This window comes from Ctenopharyngodon idella, chromosome 8 (genome assembly GCF_019924925.1).
Source record: "Ctenopharyngodon idella isolate HZGC_01 chromosome 8, HZGC01, whole genome shotgun sequence".
NCBI lineage: Eukaryota > Metazoa > Chordata > Actinopteri > Cypriniformes > Xenocyprididae > Ctenopharyngodon > Ctenopharyngodon idella.
Window position 1 is genome coordinate 8,692,501 of NC_067227.1, and position 18,237 is coordinate 8,710,737.

Below are 18,237 nucleotides of genomic sequence, written 5' to 3' on the forward strand. Positions count from 1 at the left end.
TTTGAAGTCTCTCATGCTCACCAAAGCATATTTTATTTGATCAAAAACACAGTAAAAACAGCAATATTAGCCGCTTTTCCACTGAAATTACCTGGAACAATTTGTCCTAGGAACTTTTTTTCCCCCCAGACCTGTTGCTGTTTGCATTTCCATCACGGTCTAAAGTACCTTGAAGATTATGTCTGTTGATGTACGACTGTGCACAACTTTCCAGTTCCCATGGATTTCGTCTTCCGTGTATAAAGCCTTAAAGGGTTAGTTCACCCAAAAATGAAAATAATGTCATTTATTACTCACCCTCATGCCGTTCCACACCCGTAAGACCTTCGTTAATCTTCGGAACACAAATTAAGATATTTTTGTTGAAATCCGATTGCTCTGTGAGGCCTGCATAGGGAGCAATGACATTTCCTCTGTCAAGATCCATTAATGTACTAAAAACATATTTAAATCAGTTCATGTGAGTACAGTGGTTCAATATTAATATTATAAAGCGACGAGAATATTTTTGGTGCGCCAAAAAAAAACCAAAATAACGACTTACATAGTGATGTCCGATTTCAAAATACTGCTTCAGGGAGCATTTTGAATCAGCAGTTCGGAGCGCCAAAGTCATGTGATTTCAACAGTTTGGCGGTTTGACACGTGATCCGAATCAAGATTCGACACGCTGATTCATAACGCTCCGAAGCTTCCTGAAGCAGTATTTTGAAATCGGCCATCACTATATAAGTCGTTATTTTGGTTTTTTTGGCACACCAAAAATATTCTCATTGCTTTATTATAATAATATTGAACCACTGTACTCACATGAACTGATTTAAATATGTTTTTAGTACATTAATGGATCTTGAGAGAGGAAATGTCATTGCTTGCTATGGAGGCCACACTGAACAATCGGATTTCAACAAAAATACCTTAATTTGTGTTCCAAAGATTAACAAAGGTCTTACGGGTGTGGAACGCTGTGAGGCTGAGTAATTAATGACAGAATTTTCATTTTTTGGGTGAACTAACCCTTTAATAAAGCCTGAACCTTGTCGACGGTACATTTTTAAACTCTATTGTTGATTCAAATAGCAAACAACTTACTGCACGCACCGCAAAAGACTTTTAAAAATGGTGGTTGAAATAAATTCTGTGTGGAGTCAACCAATCAAAATGCTATGTGAACTCAACCAATCAGCATGTTCAGCGCCCAATTCCCACCCCTGAAAGTTCCTGAACTTCGAAAAAGTACTACCTCATGAGTAGGTACTTTCTGAGGGGGAAATTTTTACCCGTAATTTCATTTAGACCCTGGTTCCTGCGGTTGAAACAAAGCGAGTACCACCCCAAAGTCCCTAGTTCCTGGGGAAAGTTCCTGCAGTGGAAACGTGGCTATTGTAAAATTGAATTTAGAAGAACTGTTTTCTATTTTAATATATTTAAAAATTTAATTTATTCCCGAGATGGCAAAACTGAATTTTCAGAAGCCATTACACCAGTCTTCAGTGTCACATGATCATTCAGAAATCATTCTAATACATTGATTTGCTTATCAATATTGAAACCAGTTGTGCAGTTTCAGCATTTGTATAAATGGACACTTGACTTACTGTGTGTCACTCTGTCTTTGCAGAGATGAAAGCCTCCTTGTGTCCTCCCCCTGTGCTCCAGTGTACATGGACCATGTTCATGCCCAGTTCATGAACACCCTCACCCTGCAGACCTGTCCCAGCATCCTCCTCTTCATCAGACCTCACCTCATTGGATCTCTCATCATGTCTCTCGTGCCTCTCCCACTCCCTCTCTCTCGCCTGTTTCCATGTGCTTGTCTTATTTTTGTTTGTTTGGATCAAGCCCTTCAGCTTCAAGACACTGAAAGCTGAACACCGTCATGTCATCTCATGATGGCATATCATCAGATTTTTTTCTTATTCATGAACCAAACCAAAAACTGAAGTCTAACTGGCTGTGACTGACCTTTTCTTAAGCTAGCCATAAATAAACACACCTTGTTTTGGTTTTAGCCATAAAAACTGAATTTTTAGGTATCATGGAAGACATTCCTCTGGTATAACTGACCAGTTGTGCAGTTCTACTACGAATCCTCATTGGTTATTTACATATAACTTGCCCTGGCCTTTAAAGACCGCTACCGTGAAGTAAAAAATAAATGTATACAGTATAACCAGTAAGCAGAACAATCAACTATGCAGAGGTACAAAGACTTTTGCTGCTAATTAGCTCATGCAAAAAAATCAACTTACCAAACTGCCAGTTTAACCTACCTACAACACAGGGTTAACAACAGCACTGTTAGACAGATTTAATTTTATTTAGTGTGATAGTGTTAAACTGCTGTGACAGTTGTGTTCATGTCCAAATTGAACACATTGACTGGGGAAAACTGTAATAGGATTTAAAATAGTGCCTTAATATTTTGAAGTTTCGAGTGAAGATTTGTAGATAATTGGTTTAATATTTTGTTTATTGATTTGATGGTAAGGGTTGTTTTAAGACTAATTATGGACATTTGTTTGTGCATGCATGTGCAGATAATTCCCTACAATACATTCCCTATAGGCTTGTTTTGTTAAAAACTAGGCCTTCGCAACCAATATTTCACTGTTCTTGTCAGAACCGTGTGTATATGTACGATGTTGTGTCGATCTGCCTGTCAACACTTTCATCTCGTTTTCAGTCGATTTCTATATTTCAAAAATGCTTCCTGTTGTATTTTTATTGTTTATTTTTTAACCTAATTTTCTTTTATATTTTATGGTTCAACCCTACAGAATAGTAATTTTCATGAAATATCAGGTCTTGTTTGTGAAAATATGTAGTGAAAAAAATAAAGTTGTTTTCAATGTTCGTGTATTTGTTGTCTTTTGTTTGTCTTACTGAGGATGTTACTCTTTCAGTCTGATTGGGTAATAACCAATGACCCTGTTTAATTTCAATGCTTTCCACTCATCACATATCACTTTCCTCAGAGTTCCCAGAGTCATATTTCAGGTTTAAGGGTTTTTATGCCCTCTACTTTGACATTTGCCCATCTTTAGTCTGAGGGGGTCAATTTTTGTCATTATGTCCTGCAGTAAAAAGATCCCTGAGCTCAGTATGACTACTCTTGTTACACGGCTGACAAAGGGCCGGTACTTCTTACTGTAACTGTTCTCTTTCAGCACAAATGTAAATGAAAGGATCTAGAGAAATTGGAGAAAATGTATTAATTTCTTCATCAAAATATAGTGAAGTCAACAGACATTACTGACACAGTCACCATGAATCAAAACTGACAATTCCTACTTTTTTATGTAATATTATAAATGATTTATCCATGCACATCATTATTTAATTAATGTGCCCTCAAAATCTTTAAATAAATTCCCCTCCCTCTTGCAACAACATCTCTTTTCTGATGACGTGTTTACTGGCACGAGGGTGGGACAACCTGTCACTCACATGAGATCACAGCAATAGCATAACACAACAATCCAGTAAATTCACGATGGTCAAAATCAAGTCCAGCCCTACGTTTTTTTGTTTAAGAAGCTGTTACACTCTGATATGTCAATATAGGGATTGTATTTCCATATTATCAGTGCACCCTGCTCGTGCAGACATCATGTCATAAGCGCGTTCCATAAGGCTATGCAGAGTCGAAGAGACACTGAGCGCCACAAACAAACAGCAGCTGCCTTTTACAGTTCCTCTTGAACCAAATCAAAGAGCTTTTGCTGCATTCAGGCCATGTTGTAACCGTAAGGAGATGGCAACCTGTGACATTCTACCCAAAGCTGTTCATGTGCTCAGACTCAGATTTCTGAGTTTCTACCCTGTTAAAAAAACAACCTGGTTAGGTATGTTTTGAAGCATGGAAGCTGGTTTATGCTGGTCATGAGCTGGTTTAAGCTGGTCAAGTGCTGGTCCTAAGCAACTAGCTCCAGCTCAGGATCAGAATAAACCAGCTCAATCCAGCTCATGACCAGCTAAGGACCAGGATAAACCAGCTCAAACCAGCTTCCACGCTTCAAAACATACCTAACCAGCATATGCTGGTGGTTTTTTCAACAGGGTGTCAACAATCAATGCCGAAATGAAACTGCAGCAGTCAGGTGGTACAAGTCAGTGCTCTGTAAGTTGTTTACGTTACTATAGTAATTATTATAGTAATGTTATGTGTTTTGAGACATGAGGTTATTTAATGCCTAATCTCTCATCTAGTAACGCTTTGCAGACTCTGCTGTGTGCATTCATGTGTTTTGAAGGAGGCGTGGCTTTAGAGAGCGCTCTGAAGGGAGGGTGTGATCTGATCTCATGCTTTCAAAGCTAGCTTGCTAATATTACTAGTCTCTCCGAAATTGCAAACCCTACCTTTAAACCACTGTGTAAGGCTGTAATCGCATCCATGTCCGATATAGCCAGAGCCTGCAGTGTTGGCTTAGCATATTATTTAAACATGCCTACTCCCATGAGGCGACCCCCTCCATGCAAAACAAAACAACTTTTATTAGGCTAATGATGTGACTGGAGCCTCCAGTTCATGAGTATACACGATTTTAAACACATTTTAAAAGTAGCCCACTGTTCGCTTCTTTATGTGTAAAAACATTTGTAATGAGAAAAGAAATCATGACAGAAAGAATTGGGAGTGCTTTGATTTGTCGTACACTTGCTGCCCCCAAGCGGCGTGCAAGTGAAGTGCGCCTCACTTTGACGCACGGCAGGGCACCTTTCTCAGGTGTCCGCTCTGTTGTGTAGTAAATAGATCTCTCATACTCACTGCTGCTCAGAGGAGACCTCGGTCATGGAGCGGTGACACACTTTCGGTGAGTTCAGAACTACGCTTTCGATATTCTTAATAGTACAGCTTCTCCGCTTTTATAGCCTTTGAAGCCAGTGTGATTTCCATAATAATGTGATAACCTGGACGATGATAATCATTCTTGGTGTTTCCAAAATGTCCAGACTGGAATCAGTGTGGATGTACTGGTGTGTCATTTTGTTCATATAAGATTCTGTGAGTCAAAATTAAAGTGATTATGATTATTTTAATGTTTTAAATGCAATATTATGGTGTCCATTCATAGAGACAAGTAATAAATGTATACTTAGTCTAGCTTTAAGCTCTCTAATATAGCCTATCCTCTTCCTATCCATCATTTTACTTGTATGAAAATTTGAGCATACCTTTCTCTGTCAGTCAGCAATCTGTTCATGTGATTTTGCTTGAAATGACAAGTAAATCATTTGAACGGGGCAGGTATGTGACCAGCGGATAAATTATAGATCCCCACTTAGGTGAAACTCAATCTCTCCCCTCTTGTTACTCTCTTTGCTTTCGTTGACGACCCCAATCCACAGTTTCCCAGCATGCAGCAGGAGCTTTGGCTGAGGGCCCTTCTTGATACCTGCTTGTGCAATGAGATCAGCCGCTGCGCAAACACTCCCGACAAGACCGACCGAACAAGAGCTCAAAAATGCCTTATCCAACAGCGTCACAGGACACAACCACCACATCTCCAACTCCAGCAGACCAGCACAGTCCCGAACAAAGACGTCCACAGACACAGTTAATTGTACTTCTTTGCATCATCATGGCCATAATCGAGGTGCGTTGCCCTGGTATTTTAGACAGACAGTGACATGAGAAGTGTGTCTTGTAGAATCTTGCAGAAATAACTTTTGTGTCTAAGAAAATGCAGATCAATGTGATATTGCCGAGGGCCCCTGGAACCTAAACAACCCGGTGAAAGCCTCAAGGAGCCACCAGGAGCTTCACAAAGAGCTGTTACTGGCCCACAAAAAGTAAGATCACAAATCAGACGCAGGAACATTTAGCTCTGTTCATGGATACTTTAATAAATCGCTGAGCTTTTTTAAGTGGGTTAGTGAAATATTGATGATGCCTCGTTCTCTCTCTCTGGGCTTTTGTGTCAGGCAGTCATGTGTGGACACACAGGCTGCAATCGTACACCCTCTGGTATTATCAGCAGCCTGGCTCAGGCCACACTGTGTCAGGCACTGTAATGATAGGCCTTCCTATCAGCACTGCCATGTCCTTTAGGGACTACTGATAAACTGAAGTTCAGTTACTTTGGCTGCTTCTGCTGAGAAATCTCATGTCGTCAATGGAGCCCATAAGAGAATATGATGATTGCAAAAAATGAGATTGGAAAAATTGGCATTTTTTCGCTCACAAAATGTTGCATTCTTTCGCAAAACTTTTGCGTTCCCCCAATAAACTTTGCATTTGCTTACTAAACTTTGTGATGGTAATAATAAGGAAGGAAAAACTATATTTCAATACTTTTTCAGGCGAACACAAAGTTTCATCAGAGGAACGCAATATTTTTGAGGAGTATCTTGGGGGAATGCTAAAGTTTTGTGAGAATGCGAAATAATTTTTTCATCCTGTCTCATGTTTTTCTATGTCATGGTGATGGGGGAAAAAATAGATGGGAGGAAAAATTATATTTAAAAATTATGTTTCAATGTTTTTGCATTCTCTCGCAAAGATTTTGAGTTCCCAGAGAAACTTGCCATTTGCTCGCAAAACGTTGACGTTCCACGAGAAACTTTGTGTTTGCTTGTACAACTTTTGTGATGAAAATAATATGAAAACGATAATATGAAATAATAAACATTAAGTTTCTTGTTGTAACAAAAGTTTCTCGGGGAGCGTCAAAGTTTTGAATGGCAAGTTTCTCTGGGAACTCAAAATGTTTGTGAGAGAATGTAAAAACATTGAAATATAATTTTGAAATATTATTTTTCCTACCATCTAATTTAACATGATTTGTGAGAGGGCAAAATGAAAAATTTTGTTTTTTCCTTAATTATTTCCAGTTATTTTTAAATTGCAGTATTTTTATATCTGCATCTGCTAAATGCATAAATGCAAATGTATTTCACCTACATTATCATCAGTTGCTATGTTGTATATTTGAAAGATTTTTTTCCCCACCAAAATAGGATAAATTGTCCTGTCAATCAATCTCATTTTAGGAATAGTTAGTGGAGTTTGGTCCATGGTTGTTTGGATCCAGGATTTTCTGTTTTTATACATAATGTTAAGTAGGCCTGCTGTTCTTCAACTACTATTACATGTAAAATGCAGTGTTAATAACTAAAACAAAATGTTATAAATTGTTTTCCTTAATTGCAATAATAGCTTAAATACAATAAAATTTAAATATTAGATAAAAAAAAAAAAACCCTTACATTTAAGGAAAGGAAAATTCTGTCATCATTTACTCACATTGAGTTTGTTCCAAACCTGTGTGATTTTTTTTTTTTTTTTTTCTCAAAAGAAGATATTTTGAATAATGTGGGTAACCAAACAGTTGACCAACTGTTTGGTTACTCACATTCTCCAAAATATCTTCTTCTGTGTTCAGCAGGAAAAAAAAAATTCAATTTCCTTTTTGGGTGAACTTTTCCTTGAAATGAAAACTATAATAGTATTATATACATATTTCTAAAATAACACTGGTAAAATGTTACTTTTTTATACCTGTTGTTTGTGCTTTGGCTCTTTGGGCGGGACAGAGGGCTGGTGGTGTGCTGTAAGCCGGAGCTTCAGACGGTTCTAGAGAGGAGGAAGAGAGAGCAGACCCAGAGGGAGGAGGGGGAGCAGAGCAGGAGTCCTCTGGAGCAGGTCCTTCTCCAGCGCCAGCAGAAACATCAGGAGATGATGGTCAGCAGCCTCCTCAAGTCAAACACACACCTTGTGATTGGACAATGAATTTACCAAGAAAGATTAGTATATAGTATTAGTTTAATTTTATGACATTGCCAGCATTCTAAGTTCCTTATTCTGTATGTTGCTTTTGTAATTCTTGGTTCCCCTTACAAAACTGACCATGGTAAACCACAGTTTACACCAAAATAAAAGTTGCTTTATTTATGATTTCTACTATGTAGAAATCATAATACAAACCCGATTCCAAAAAAGTTGGGACACTGTACAAATTGTGAATAAAAAAGGAATGCAATGATGTGGAAGTTTCAAATTTCAGTATTTTATTCAGAATACAACATAGATGACATATCAAATGTTTAAACTGAGAAAATGTATAATTTTATGGGAAAAATAAGTTGATTTTAAATTTCATGGCATCAACACATCTCAAAAAAGTTGGGACAAGGCCATGTTTACCACTGTGTGGCATCCCCTCTTCTTTTTATAACAGTCTGCAAACATCTGGGGACTGAGGAGACAAGTTGCTCAAGTTTAGGAATAGGAATGTTGTCCCATTCTTGTCTAATACAGGCTTCTAGTTGCTCAACTGTCTTAGGTCTTCTTTGTCGCATCTTCCTCTTTATGATGCTCCAAATGTTTTCTATGGGTGAAAGATCTGGACTGCAGCCTGGCCATTTCAGTACCCGGATCCTTCTTCTACGCAGCCATGATGTGGTAATTGATGCAGTATGTGGTCTGGCATTGTCATGTTGGAAAATGCAAGGTCTTCCCTGAAAGAGACGACGTCTGGATGGGAGCATATGCTGTTCTAGAACTTGGATATACCTTTCAGCATTGATGGTGCCTTTCCAGATGTGTAAGCTGCCCATGCCACACGCACTCATGCAACCCCATACCATCAGAGATGCAGGCTTCTGAACTGAGCGCTGATAACAACTTGGGTTGTCCATGTCCTCTTTAGTCCGGATGACATGACGTCCCAGTTTTCCAAAAAGAACTTCAAATTTTCATTCGTCTGACCACAGAACAGTTTTCCACTTTGCCACAGTCCATTTTAAATGAGCCTTGGCCCAGAGAAAACGCCTGCGCTTCTGGATCATGTTTAGATATGGCTTCTTTTTTGACCTATAGAGTTTTAGCCGGCAACGGCGAATGGCACGGTGGATTGTGTTCACCGACAATGTTTTTTGGAAGTATTCCTGAGCCCATGTTGTGATTTCCATTACAGTAGCATTCCTGTATGTGATGCAGTGCCGTCTAAGGGCCCGAAGATCACGGGCATCCAGTATGGTTTTCCGGCCTTGACCTTTACGCACAGAGATTGTTCCAGATTCTCTGAATCTTTGGATGATATTATGCACTGTAGATGATGATAACTTCAAGCTCTTTGCAATTTTACTCTGAGAAACTCCTTTCTGATATTGCTTCACTATTTTTCGGCCCGCAGCATTGGGGGAATTGGTGATCCTCTGCCCATCTTGACTTCTGAGAGACACTGCCACTCTGAGAGGCTCTTTTTATACCCAATCATGTTGCCAATTGACCTAATAAGTTGCAAATTGGTCCTCCAGCTGTTCCTTATATGTACATTTAACTTTTCCGGCCTCTTATGGCTACCTGTCCCAACTTTTTTGGAATGTGTAGCTCTCATGAAATCCAAAATGAGCCAATATTTGTCATGACATTTCAAAATGTCTCACTTTCAACATTTGATATATTATCTATATTCTATTGTGAATAAAATATAAGTTTATGAGATTTGTAAATTATTGCATTCCTTTTTTACTCACAATTTGTACAGTGTCCCAACTTTTTTGGAATCGGGTTTGTAAATTAAAGGCACAATATGTAAGATTTTTGGATTAAAATATCCAAAAACCACTAGAACAGTGTTATTTAAGGGGCTTTCGCACTGAATAGTTCTTGGAACTCAGTTATAGGAACTAGCCACTAGGATAGTTCCCCGACAACTAAGCCATCGCCTATCAATGACATCATACCAGTGTTACCCTCAATTTCCAGTTTTGTTTGTAGAAACCATGAAACACCTAAGATGCTTTAATATATTAAAGCAATAAGTCCCAAGAAGCCATGGTTCTAGCTGTTATAAATTCACTGTAAACCATGGCTTCACAGGGCTTATTGCTTTTATAAAAAGGTTACCACACAATACAAATATTAAAGCCAAAAAATATTTATCAATGCAACTTTCATGAAGGAAAATCATTCCTTCTGCTGAAAAAAAATAGTCTCTGACCGTGAACACCAACAGAAGTTACATTTATTACGCCGTTAGATTTGTCATTTGCATCTGTTTTATAACATCATTTTCAACACACTCAAATGTATCTAATATGATAAACAGCGCCGCTTTACCCCACATATGCTTGACCAGAAGAAACGGAAGCAGCGACTGCGGCATAATAAAAGAAAAATTACATATTGTGCCTTTAATATGATGTAATTCATGTTTTCACAGTTTTTAATGTAATTTTGTTTACAACAGGTTGAACACTATCTGTAATAGCTAATATTTTGATGGAAACTACTGTTTAAGAGTGAGAATTTCATCAGTTTTATTTGTCTGTGTTTTATAATGTGTTACATCTCAGAAGGAGAAGGAAGAGGAGCAAAAGTTACGTGAGGAGGTTCAGCTCTTGGAGTTTGTGCGAGTGAGACAGAACCTGAAGAAAGTCCATACAGCTCTACAGAAGAACATTCACTCCTGATCTGACTAAAGACATACTTCATTTGTCCATGCAGCTTCATTTTGAAATAAGATACACAGCGTTTCATCATATCTATTATGATCTTGTTGTTAACCTTTTTTCATACATTTTTAGTCTGTTACAGTTCACTACACTTTTCATTTGTGTTCTGCAATAATTTAATAATGTAAAAAAAAAAAAAAAAACTAGCGTACAGATATCCAGATAGTCATAGTTCCCTCCAAATACCATTATTACTTCCACAGTTATTGTAAAACCATACAAGTGATTCACAAACTGTAATATTTTGCTGAGAGTGGTGGCCTGTACGAAGCTAGCAGTTTTATTGCAGAAAACCGTAATACTACAAAAAACTTAAGTAAATACCACGATTTTACCACGGTACATGTTCAAACTGTGTGGTTTTCACATCCATTTTTGGTACTTTGTAAAGAAAAGAAATAAATCACGTAGTATTTTTTTGTAATGGGTTTAAAAGTATTTATAAATGTCAGTATTCTGAAATCAAACCAGAATGAACTATTCATATTGTATGGAATAAACATGGCTTTGATTGATAAAATGAATCTGTTTTAATGTGTATCTACCTCCATTTGCAATAAAGCTCAATCTGCTCCAACAGTTCCAGGATTTGCGAAAGTGTGTTTTGCTTACACAAGCTTTCTAAGACACACCCTCGCCTGTTTTCCTGGCCTGTGATTGGATGAGCAGAAAAAGGAGCTGGCGAATGGTCTTGGGAAAGCGGAATAAACTGGACCAGCTGTCTGGATGTTGGTCATATGATGAGCCGTTTTTACTGCCTCTGCAAAATTAAGGAAGAGTCGATTTAACAGCGCTTTATTTTCATTGTCACTAAAAAATAGGATCGTTTTAACAACAGTCAAGTACAAAAGGTGTGGTTTCTTCATCTGGCAAAACTGGTGAGTAATTTTAAAGTGTTTTGCTAGCAGGGAAATGCCAAGACAAAGCAAGTTTAAACATGATCTGTTTTTCTCGTAAAGTTGTTTTGTTACAGTAGCACGCAAAGCAAGTCAGTCACCACCAGATATCACAGATTTGACAAAGTAGTTCCACAAATCAACGTTTAGCAGAGAGACGCCAAACACTTCACAGTTGCCTTTCCTTCTAAAAGCTTTTAGTGCATTCAAGCAGATAATATTCATGCACTAATCACAAGCTTCTGTTTAATCAATGACCTGAGCTGCTGTCAGTGGTTGCTAGTTCTCTTTAGTTCCTTTTGCTTGTACTAAGCTCAAACTATATTGAGTTCCCCTTCAAATGTTTGTCAGCAATTACCATGAAAATGCATGCATGCAGTATTATCTGTTTAATGTTTTCCATGTACATTATTGTATTGAAGTCAGAATAGTCAAGCAACTTCTTTTTCAGTACAGGCACCAAACGGAATAGCCATAGTAATAATAATAATAATAATAATAATAATAATAATAATAATAATAATTAAAAAAAAAATGAAATGAAAATATACATGGATGGTCAAAAGTATGGAATAATTAAGATTTTTTTTTAATTGTTTTTGAAATAAGTCTCTTATGCTCACAAAGGCTGCATTTATTTTATATTTAAAAAAAAAAAAAAAAAAAAACAGTATAGAAATATTTTGAAATATTACAATTTTCAAAAAGTTTAAGTTTTCCAAATTCCTGTGATGACAAAGCTGAATTTTCTGCATCATTACTCCAGTTTTCAGTGTCACATGATCCTTCAGAAATCATTCTAATATGATTCGTTGCTCATTAAACATTTCTTATTATTATCTATGTTGAAAACAGTTGTGCTTTTTGTTGAACCATAATCCCCAAATTTACGCTATTGGTTGAGGTTGGCAGAGAGACGCTGCCTAATTTTCTGATTGGCTAAAATGCGCAGCAATGCGGTCAGATTTTTTGTGACGTCTGTCAGGTAGTAAGGGCATTTTATGCTTGGTATTTATAAATAAACATGTATTTCAAAAATATCACACAGATTCAGGTACATAATCTCTTTTAGGAGAATTAACGAGTTTAACATTAACATTAACAGTTTAGTATTTTGAGTTGCTGACTACATATAAGGTTATAAACACTGGTTCATTGACAGAGCAAGGGTCAGTTTTTAACACCACAAGATCACTTTGATGGCTGCAGTGCCTACACATCTAAAATATATTAGTCCTACTATAAAACAACCATTATGCATAACCCTAAACTGTCACTTTGTTTTAAAGAACAATGACTGCAGCACTGCTGGAACAGTATCGAGAGAGAATCCGGGCTGAACTGGACAGAGTTGTGGATTTCTGGCTGAAATATTCCCATGACAAAGAACACGGGTGAAATGATTCACATCTTAATGCAATGGCTTCCGCAGCATTTCCCTATTATTCCCTATTATTCCCTATTATTATTAATCTAATTTTGAAATATTTGTATTCTGTAAGCCTGAATGAATAACACACATAAATGCCGAACATTGAAATTGTCCTTAACACTGAACCCTGAGGGACACCCATCGTTCAAACAGTATTCATAAGACTTTCTTAATATTTTGAAATGAGCAATTTGAGTCACAGTGATGTGCATTTAAGGCATATGTACTTTGCTAGGTTGTATGTTAATTTTAGTTTAACATGTGGATTAAATATAATGCTGTTTTTTAAAAGTTTGTTTCATTATATTGACTTTAGTGGATTTTTTAACTGCCTTGGAAAAGATGGGAAGGTCTATGATGAGCTGAAATATGTGTGGTTACAGGGGAGACAGGTTAGAGCTTTTTACGTTTTTCATGTTCTAATAATTTATTTATATAATAATCATTAGCTGATGAAACTACTAGATTGACTTTTTTTTTTTTTTTTTTGTCCAATAAAACTTTGAGTGTCTTATGTGTCTAACGATTCCACCAGGTATGGATGTACAGCAGGTTGTATCGTACAATGGAAAGATTTCATAAACCTGAGATTCTTGAAGCTGCTAAATCAGGTTTGTGATTCAGTTTCTCAGTTGCTCTTTCTATATAAACATACACTACCATTCAAATTTTTAGGGTCAGAAAGAAAATTAATACTTTTATTCATCAAGGATACGTTAAATTGACTTTTACATTGTTGCAAAAAACAACTGCATTCTATTCATCAAAACATTCTGAAAAAATGTATCATGGTTTCTACAAAAATATTAAGCAGCACAACTGTGTTCAACATTGATAATAATAAGAAATGTTTATAGTAACATTTATTTAACAATAATAACTAAAAAGAAATGTTGGGCACCAAATCAGCATATCAGAATGATTTCTGATGATGCTGAAAATTCACAGGAACAAATTACATTTGGAAATATATTAAAATAGAAAACAGTTATTTTAAATTGAACTAATGTTTCACAATATTACTGATTTACGGTATTTTTGATCAAATAAATGCAGCCATGGTGAACATCAGAAACTTCTTTCAAAAAATAACTTTTTCTGTAAGGTTTTATGCAGGAACTGCAAAATGTTTAAAAAAAATAAGAGAGATCATAAAAATTCAGTGTTTTTTGAGATCCCACACTTCATTGCTAAACTGTGAAAGTGATTTTTTGTTTTTTAAAAAATTAAATGCCAGCATTTGATCTTCAGCTTTGATCTTGATAATCACACAGATATGCAGCGATCCTGTTACATCTGATATTGTTGAATTTCAGGTGCTGCGTTTCTGCAGAAGTTTGCTCGAGTTCAGGCGTCCAGCGGCCCGGGGAAATGTGCCTTCTGCCTGACAAGAGATGGTCGAGTGGTGAAGGTTCAAAGGACGATATTCAGCGAGTGTTTTTATGTGTTGGCCATGGACGAGCTGTCCAGGATTACACAAGACAAAGAGATGCAGGTAAAACTATTAGTCAATATCTCACCTAGAAATCAAACTGGGTAAAATTATTATGACATCATATGTATAGAATTGACTATGGCTAATATGAAGATTGTGCTTTTTTTTATTATTAAAAAGTGAACACCTCTCAGTGACTTTTTAGCATATGCATTTGTTTCTCCATCTCTGATATAAATCTTACAATTTCTTTGTAATTTTAGTTTATTTTTAATGGCTGATATCAGGTTATGTTTTGTCCTTGTTCTCACTAGACAGATGCTGAGAGCATGATGGATCAGTTGATATTCTGGGTTCAGACTGATTCATCAGGTCTTGGTCGTCCTCAACTTCCTGGTGATCCACCTGTCAACAGTATGGCAGTTCCCATGATGCTCCTGTGCCTGGTAGATCAGCTGACGGAGGGTAGAACTGATGTTGCGGAAAAGTACAAAGACCTAAGTGGATGGTGTGTGGAACGGATATTACAGCATATACAAGTGAGCAAACATATATATATATATATATATATATATACAGTATATAAGTAATGGAAATTCTGAGATAATGGAAACACCAAATGATGATACATTACACAAAATTCTTCATCTCAGAGAGATGGAAAAGCCATTTTGGAAAATGTTACATTGAATGGAAAGGAACTTCCTGGCTGTCAAGGGCGGTTGCAGAACCCTGGTAAGTGATCATTTCAAAAGTTTCACTTCATTTCATTAGTTTGCTTTTTAGTCTTATTGAAGTAAATCCAACATCTCTGCCACAGTCTTCCATACAAATTCAACATCCTTTTCTTCCTGTGACGTCTCTTTCTAGGTCATGCTCTGGAGGCCGGCTGGTTTCTGCTGCAGTATGCGATGACAAAAGGAGACATGCAACTGCAGAAGACGGCAGTGGATAAGTTCATGGAGATCCCGTTCCACACTGGATGGGATAAACAACATGGTGGTCTTTTCTACTTCCTGGATGTAGACGGTCATTGTCCAACTCAGGTTAGATTATACTAATGATTTGCTGTTTGTAGATGTAGATTTCCAGATGCAGGGGAAAGCAGGGTTAACTTTAACACAAATTTATAACGCAAGTACAGAAAGAGTAATGTTATTAAGGATGGGATTTAATAGTGACCTCAGAATATTTGAAAAATATCTAGTTCTAGATGGCGCAGGCTGGTGGGTCCTTAATGCAGTCTGCTAGCTATCACTACATGGCACAAGCTGATTGGCCACAGCTGATTCTGCAGCCAATGAGCTTGCTGCTCAACATTTAAATAGTTTGCTTCTGTGTCTGCTTTAAGCAAGTCTTGCAGTGTGCTACCAGAAACCCTCCACCTCCCCCAGCTCCACCTGTCTAGATCTGCTACAGGTCATTTCATATATGCTATTTGCAGCGGTAGCATATCTTACATGCTCACATCATTATGTCTGTAGAAAGTCCCCATAAAACACGAAAACCCAATATGTGTGTATACAGTTAGAATGGAATATGAAGTTGTGGTGGCCTCACTGTGAAGCTCTGATCGCCTACCTGATGGCCTACAGTCACATCAGAGAGCCTGTGCTACTGGACCGATTCAAACAGATCTACGACTACACCTTCAGACATGTAAGACATGCATTACAGAGACATCATGTCATACATTAAAAACTTATACACTGCCCGTCCAAAAAAAAAAAAAAAAAAGTCAGTTTGTATTTATAAAGACAAATGCTTTAGAGTCTATGATTGGATAATTATTGCTGTGATTATGTTTCTAGCATGTTATTTGTTTGGGAACAGTTCTTTTAACCCTATTTGGCGTGTGTAGATTTTCATTTCTTAAACAACCATGTAGGAAGACACATATGGCCATATTCCAGTTCTTTCACAATTTCACAACCGGTCTTTCAGAGTTTGAGCCTGATGAATCTTGACATTGTCATTCTGGAATTAACAGTGTCAAGATTCATCAGGCTCAAATTGTGAAAGAATGATTCAGAGAGATTGAAGAATCATTTTCACACATGAATTGGCACCTCTGAGTCCAGACCTTAATTTCATTGAAAGTCTTTGGGATGTGCTGGAGGAGACTTTACAGAGTGCTCACCTCTTGCATTGTCAATACAAGATCTTGACCAAAAATTGATGCACCTCTTGATGGAATTAAGGTGCCAATGCATGTGTGAAAATGATTCTTCACGCTCCCTCCAAACCATTCTTTCACAACTAGAGCCTGATGAATATTGGTATTGTCATCCTGGAATATGGCCATGTGTCTTCCTACATGGTTGTTTAAGATATTAAAAGCTACATGCTCCATCAGTTAGGGTTCAAAGAACTGTTCCCAAACACATGACATGCTAGAAACATAATAATCACAACAATAGTGATCCAGTCATAGACTCTTTAAGTATTTGCCTATTTAAGTATTTGCCTATTCAGCTAACTTTTTTGGCCGGGTGGTGTATAATGGGTGTAAAAGTATCATATGTTTCCATTGTTGTGTGTTTGCTCAAGTTTTCTGATGAGGAACATGGCGAGTGGTTTGGATATTTGAGTCGTCAGGGAGAGGTTGTGCTGGATTTCAAAGGAGGACCCTTCAAAGGTGAGCAGCTACAGAAAATTGCTTTCCATCACTGTCAGGCTTCATGCTAGACTTCTGTAGTTTGTGTGTGTGTGTGTATATATATATATGTGATCATTCATTGCCAAAATGAATACCTTATTTGAGCAGCAGAGCATCTTTTAGTCCCAATTAATTTTTAGCTAATTCTGATTAGCTACACAAGCGTTTAAGTTTGGGGTCAGTAAGACTTTTTAAAAGTTTTTGAAGCAAGTCTTCTATTTACTAAGGGTGCATTTATTTGATTAAAAAATAGTAATAACAGTAATATGAAATATTACACTTTAAAAGGCATTTTCTATTCGAATATATTTTAAAATGTAATTTATTTTTGTGATGGCAAAACTGAATTTTCAGCATCATTTCTCCAGTCTTTAGTGTCACACGATCCTTCAGAAATCATATGCTGATTTGGTGTTGAAAACTGTTGTGCTGCTTAATTTTGTGGAAACCATTTTTTCAGGATTCATTGATGATTAGAAAGTTCAAAAGAACAGCATTTGCAGAAACCTCTTTGCAATAGTGCAAATCTTTACTGTAACTTTTGACCAATTTAATGCATCCTTGCTGAAAAAAGTATTTCTTAAAAAAAAAAAAAAAAAAATTACTGACCCCAAACTTTTGAAACATAGTACTCTTTGAAATATGGTCAAGTTTATGTATTTAAATTTTGAACCATGACACACTGACTGTAATCTTTGTACAGGGTTCTTCCATGTTCCTCGGTGTCTCTACATGTGTGAGAAGCTTCTGGATGGTCTTCTTGAAAAGCAGGATTCTTGAACTTGCAGTTATTTTGCACTACATTACCAGATGTGACAGGAAGTGTAACTGATCAGTTTGCATAAAATGCAGTAATTATACAATTTTAATTATATAGTTTTAACTACATTAATTCTTACTGTCAAATTGTATTACGGGTTCATATTTTTCATTTTAAGTGCCATTTTTTTTTAAGCCATTCATCTAACATGTGAATGAAAAAGGGACCATATAGTTTTTTTTTTTATATTAAATGAATTTCTAGCCAGTACTATGTTCACAAGTTGGACTCGTTGCATTTGTCTCTAAAAGGTTTTCTTGATAAAGCTTTTTATTCAGCCATGTGATTAATAGAAAGCAAAGCTAGAAAAAACAATGTTGTGTAAACCACTCCCATCTGCTGCTCTTAAGTGTGCCTTTTTGTTAATCACTTTAATAATTCTGCACACATTAGTGGCTAAATCATGTGAAAAGACATTCCAACTGCTCTGAATAAACTGACATGTTTACTGAAATTGATGTTGGCTTACTTTGTACAGCACTTGTCATTTAGTGGATGCTGATGTCTGAAAAGCTCACTACTATGATATAC

General features: G+C 36.8%; 3 protein-coding genes across 5 annotated transcripts in view; all 3 read left to right on the top strand.

The window, feature by feature from the left end:
* The window catches only part of LOC127517650 (protein bicaudal D homolog 2-like), a 22,230-nt gene extending 19,374 nt beyond the window's left edge, over positions 1-2,856 (top strand). The window contains exon 10 of the mRNA XM_051903601.1: positions 1,622-2,856. Within this exon, the coding sequence (XP_051759561.1) occupies positions 1,622-1,627 (6 nt within the window). The 3' untranslated portion in view covers positions 1,628-2,856. The remainder of the gene's footprint in view (positions 1-1,621) is intronic.
* Positions 2,857-4,724: 1,868 nt separating this feature from the next.
* On the top strand, positions 4,725-10,988 carry si:ch211-218o21.4 (actin-associated protein FAM107A). 3 transcript variants are annotated; one of them, XR_007931232.1, is made up of 5 exons: positions 4,725-4,817; positions 5,353-5,600; positions 5,685-5,796; positions 7,540-7,687; positions 10,306-10,988. XR_007931232.1 is itself a non-coding variant. In XM_051902641.1 (5 exons), the coding sequence occupies exons 2-5, from the start codon at positions 5,411-5,413 to the stop codon at positions 10,420-10,422; spliced, it is 561 nt and encodes a 186-aa protein (XP_051758601.1). In that variant the 5' UTR covers positions 4,725-4,817; positions 5,353-5,410; the 3' UTR covers positions 10,423-10,988. The 3 variants fall into 3 exon arrangements, 1 of the variants encoding a protein (XP_051758601.1); XR_007931233.1 differs by having other exon boundaries at positions 5,694-5,796; XM_051902641.1 differs by having other exon boundaries at positions 10,312-10,988.
* A 177-nt stretch (positions 10,989-11,165) lies between these two features.
* Positions 11,166-18,160, top strand: renbp (renin binding protein). The gene is made up of 11 exons (XM_051902640.1): positions 11,166-11,342; positions 12,650-12,754; positions 13,109-13,184; positions 13,328-13,403; positions 14,109-14,287; positions 14,542-14,766; positions 14,881-14,962; positions 15,098-15,273; positions 15,755-15,886; positions 16,778-16,865; positions 17,590-18,160. Exons 2-11 carry the CDS (start codon positions 12,654-12,656, stop codon positions 17,664-17,666), a joined length of 1,212 nt encoding a protein of 403 aa, XP_051758600.1. The 5' UTR covers positions 11,166-11,342; positions 12,650-12,653; the 3' UTR covers positions 17,667-18,160.
* The last annotated feature ends 77 nt before the right edge of the window (positions 18,161-18,237 follow it).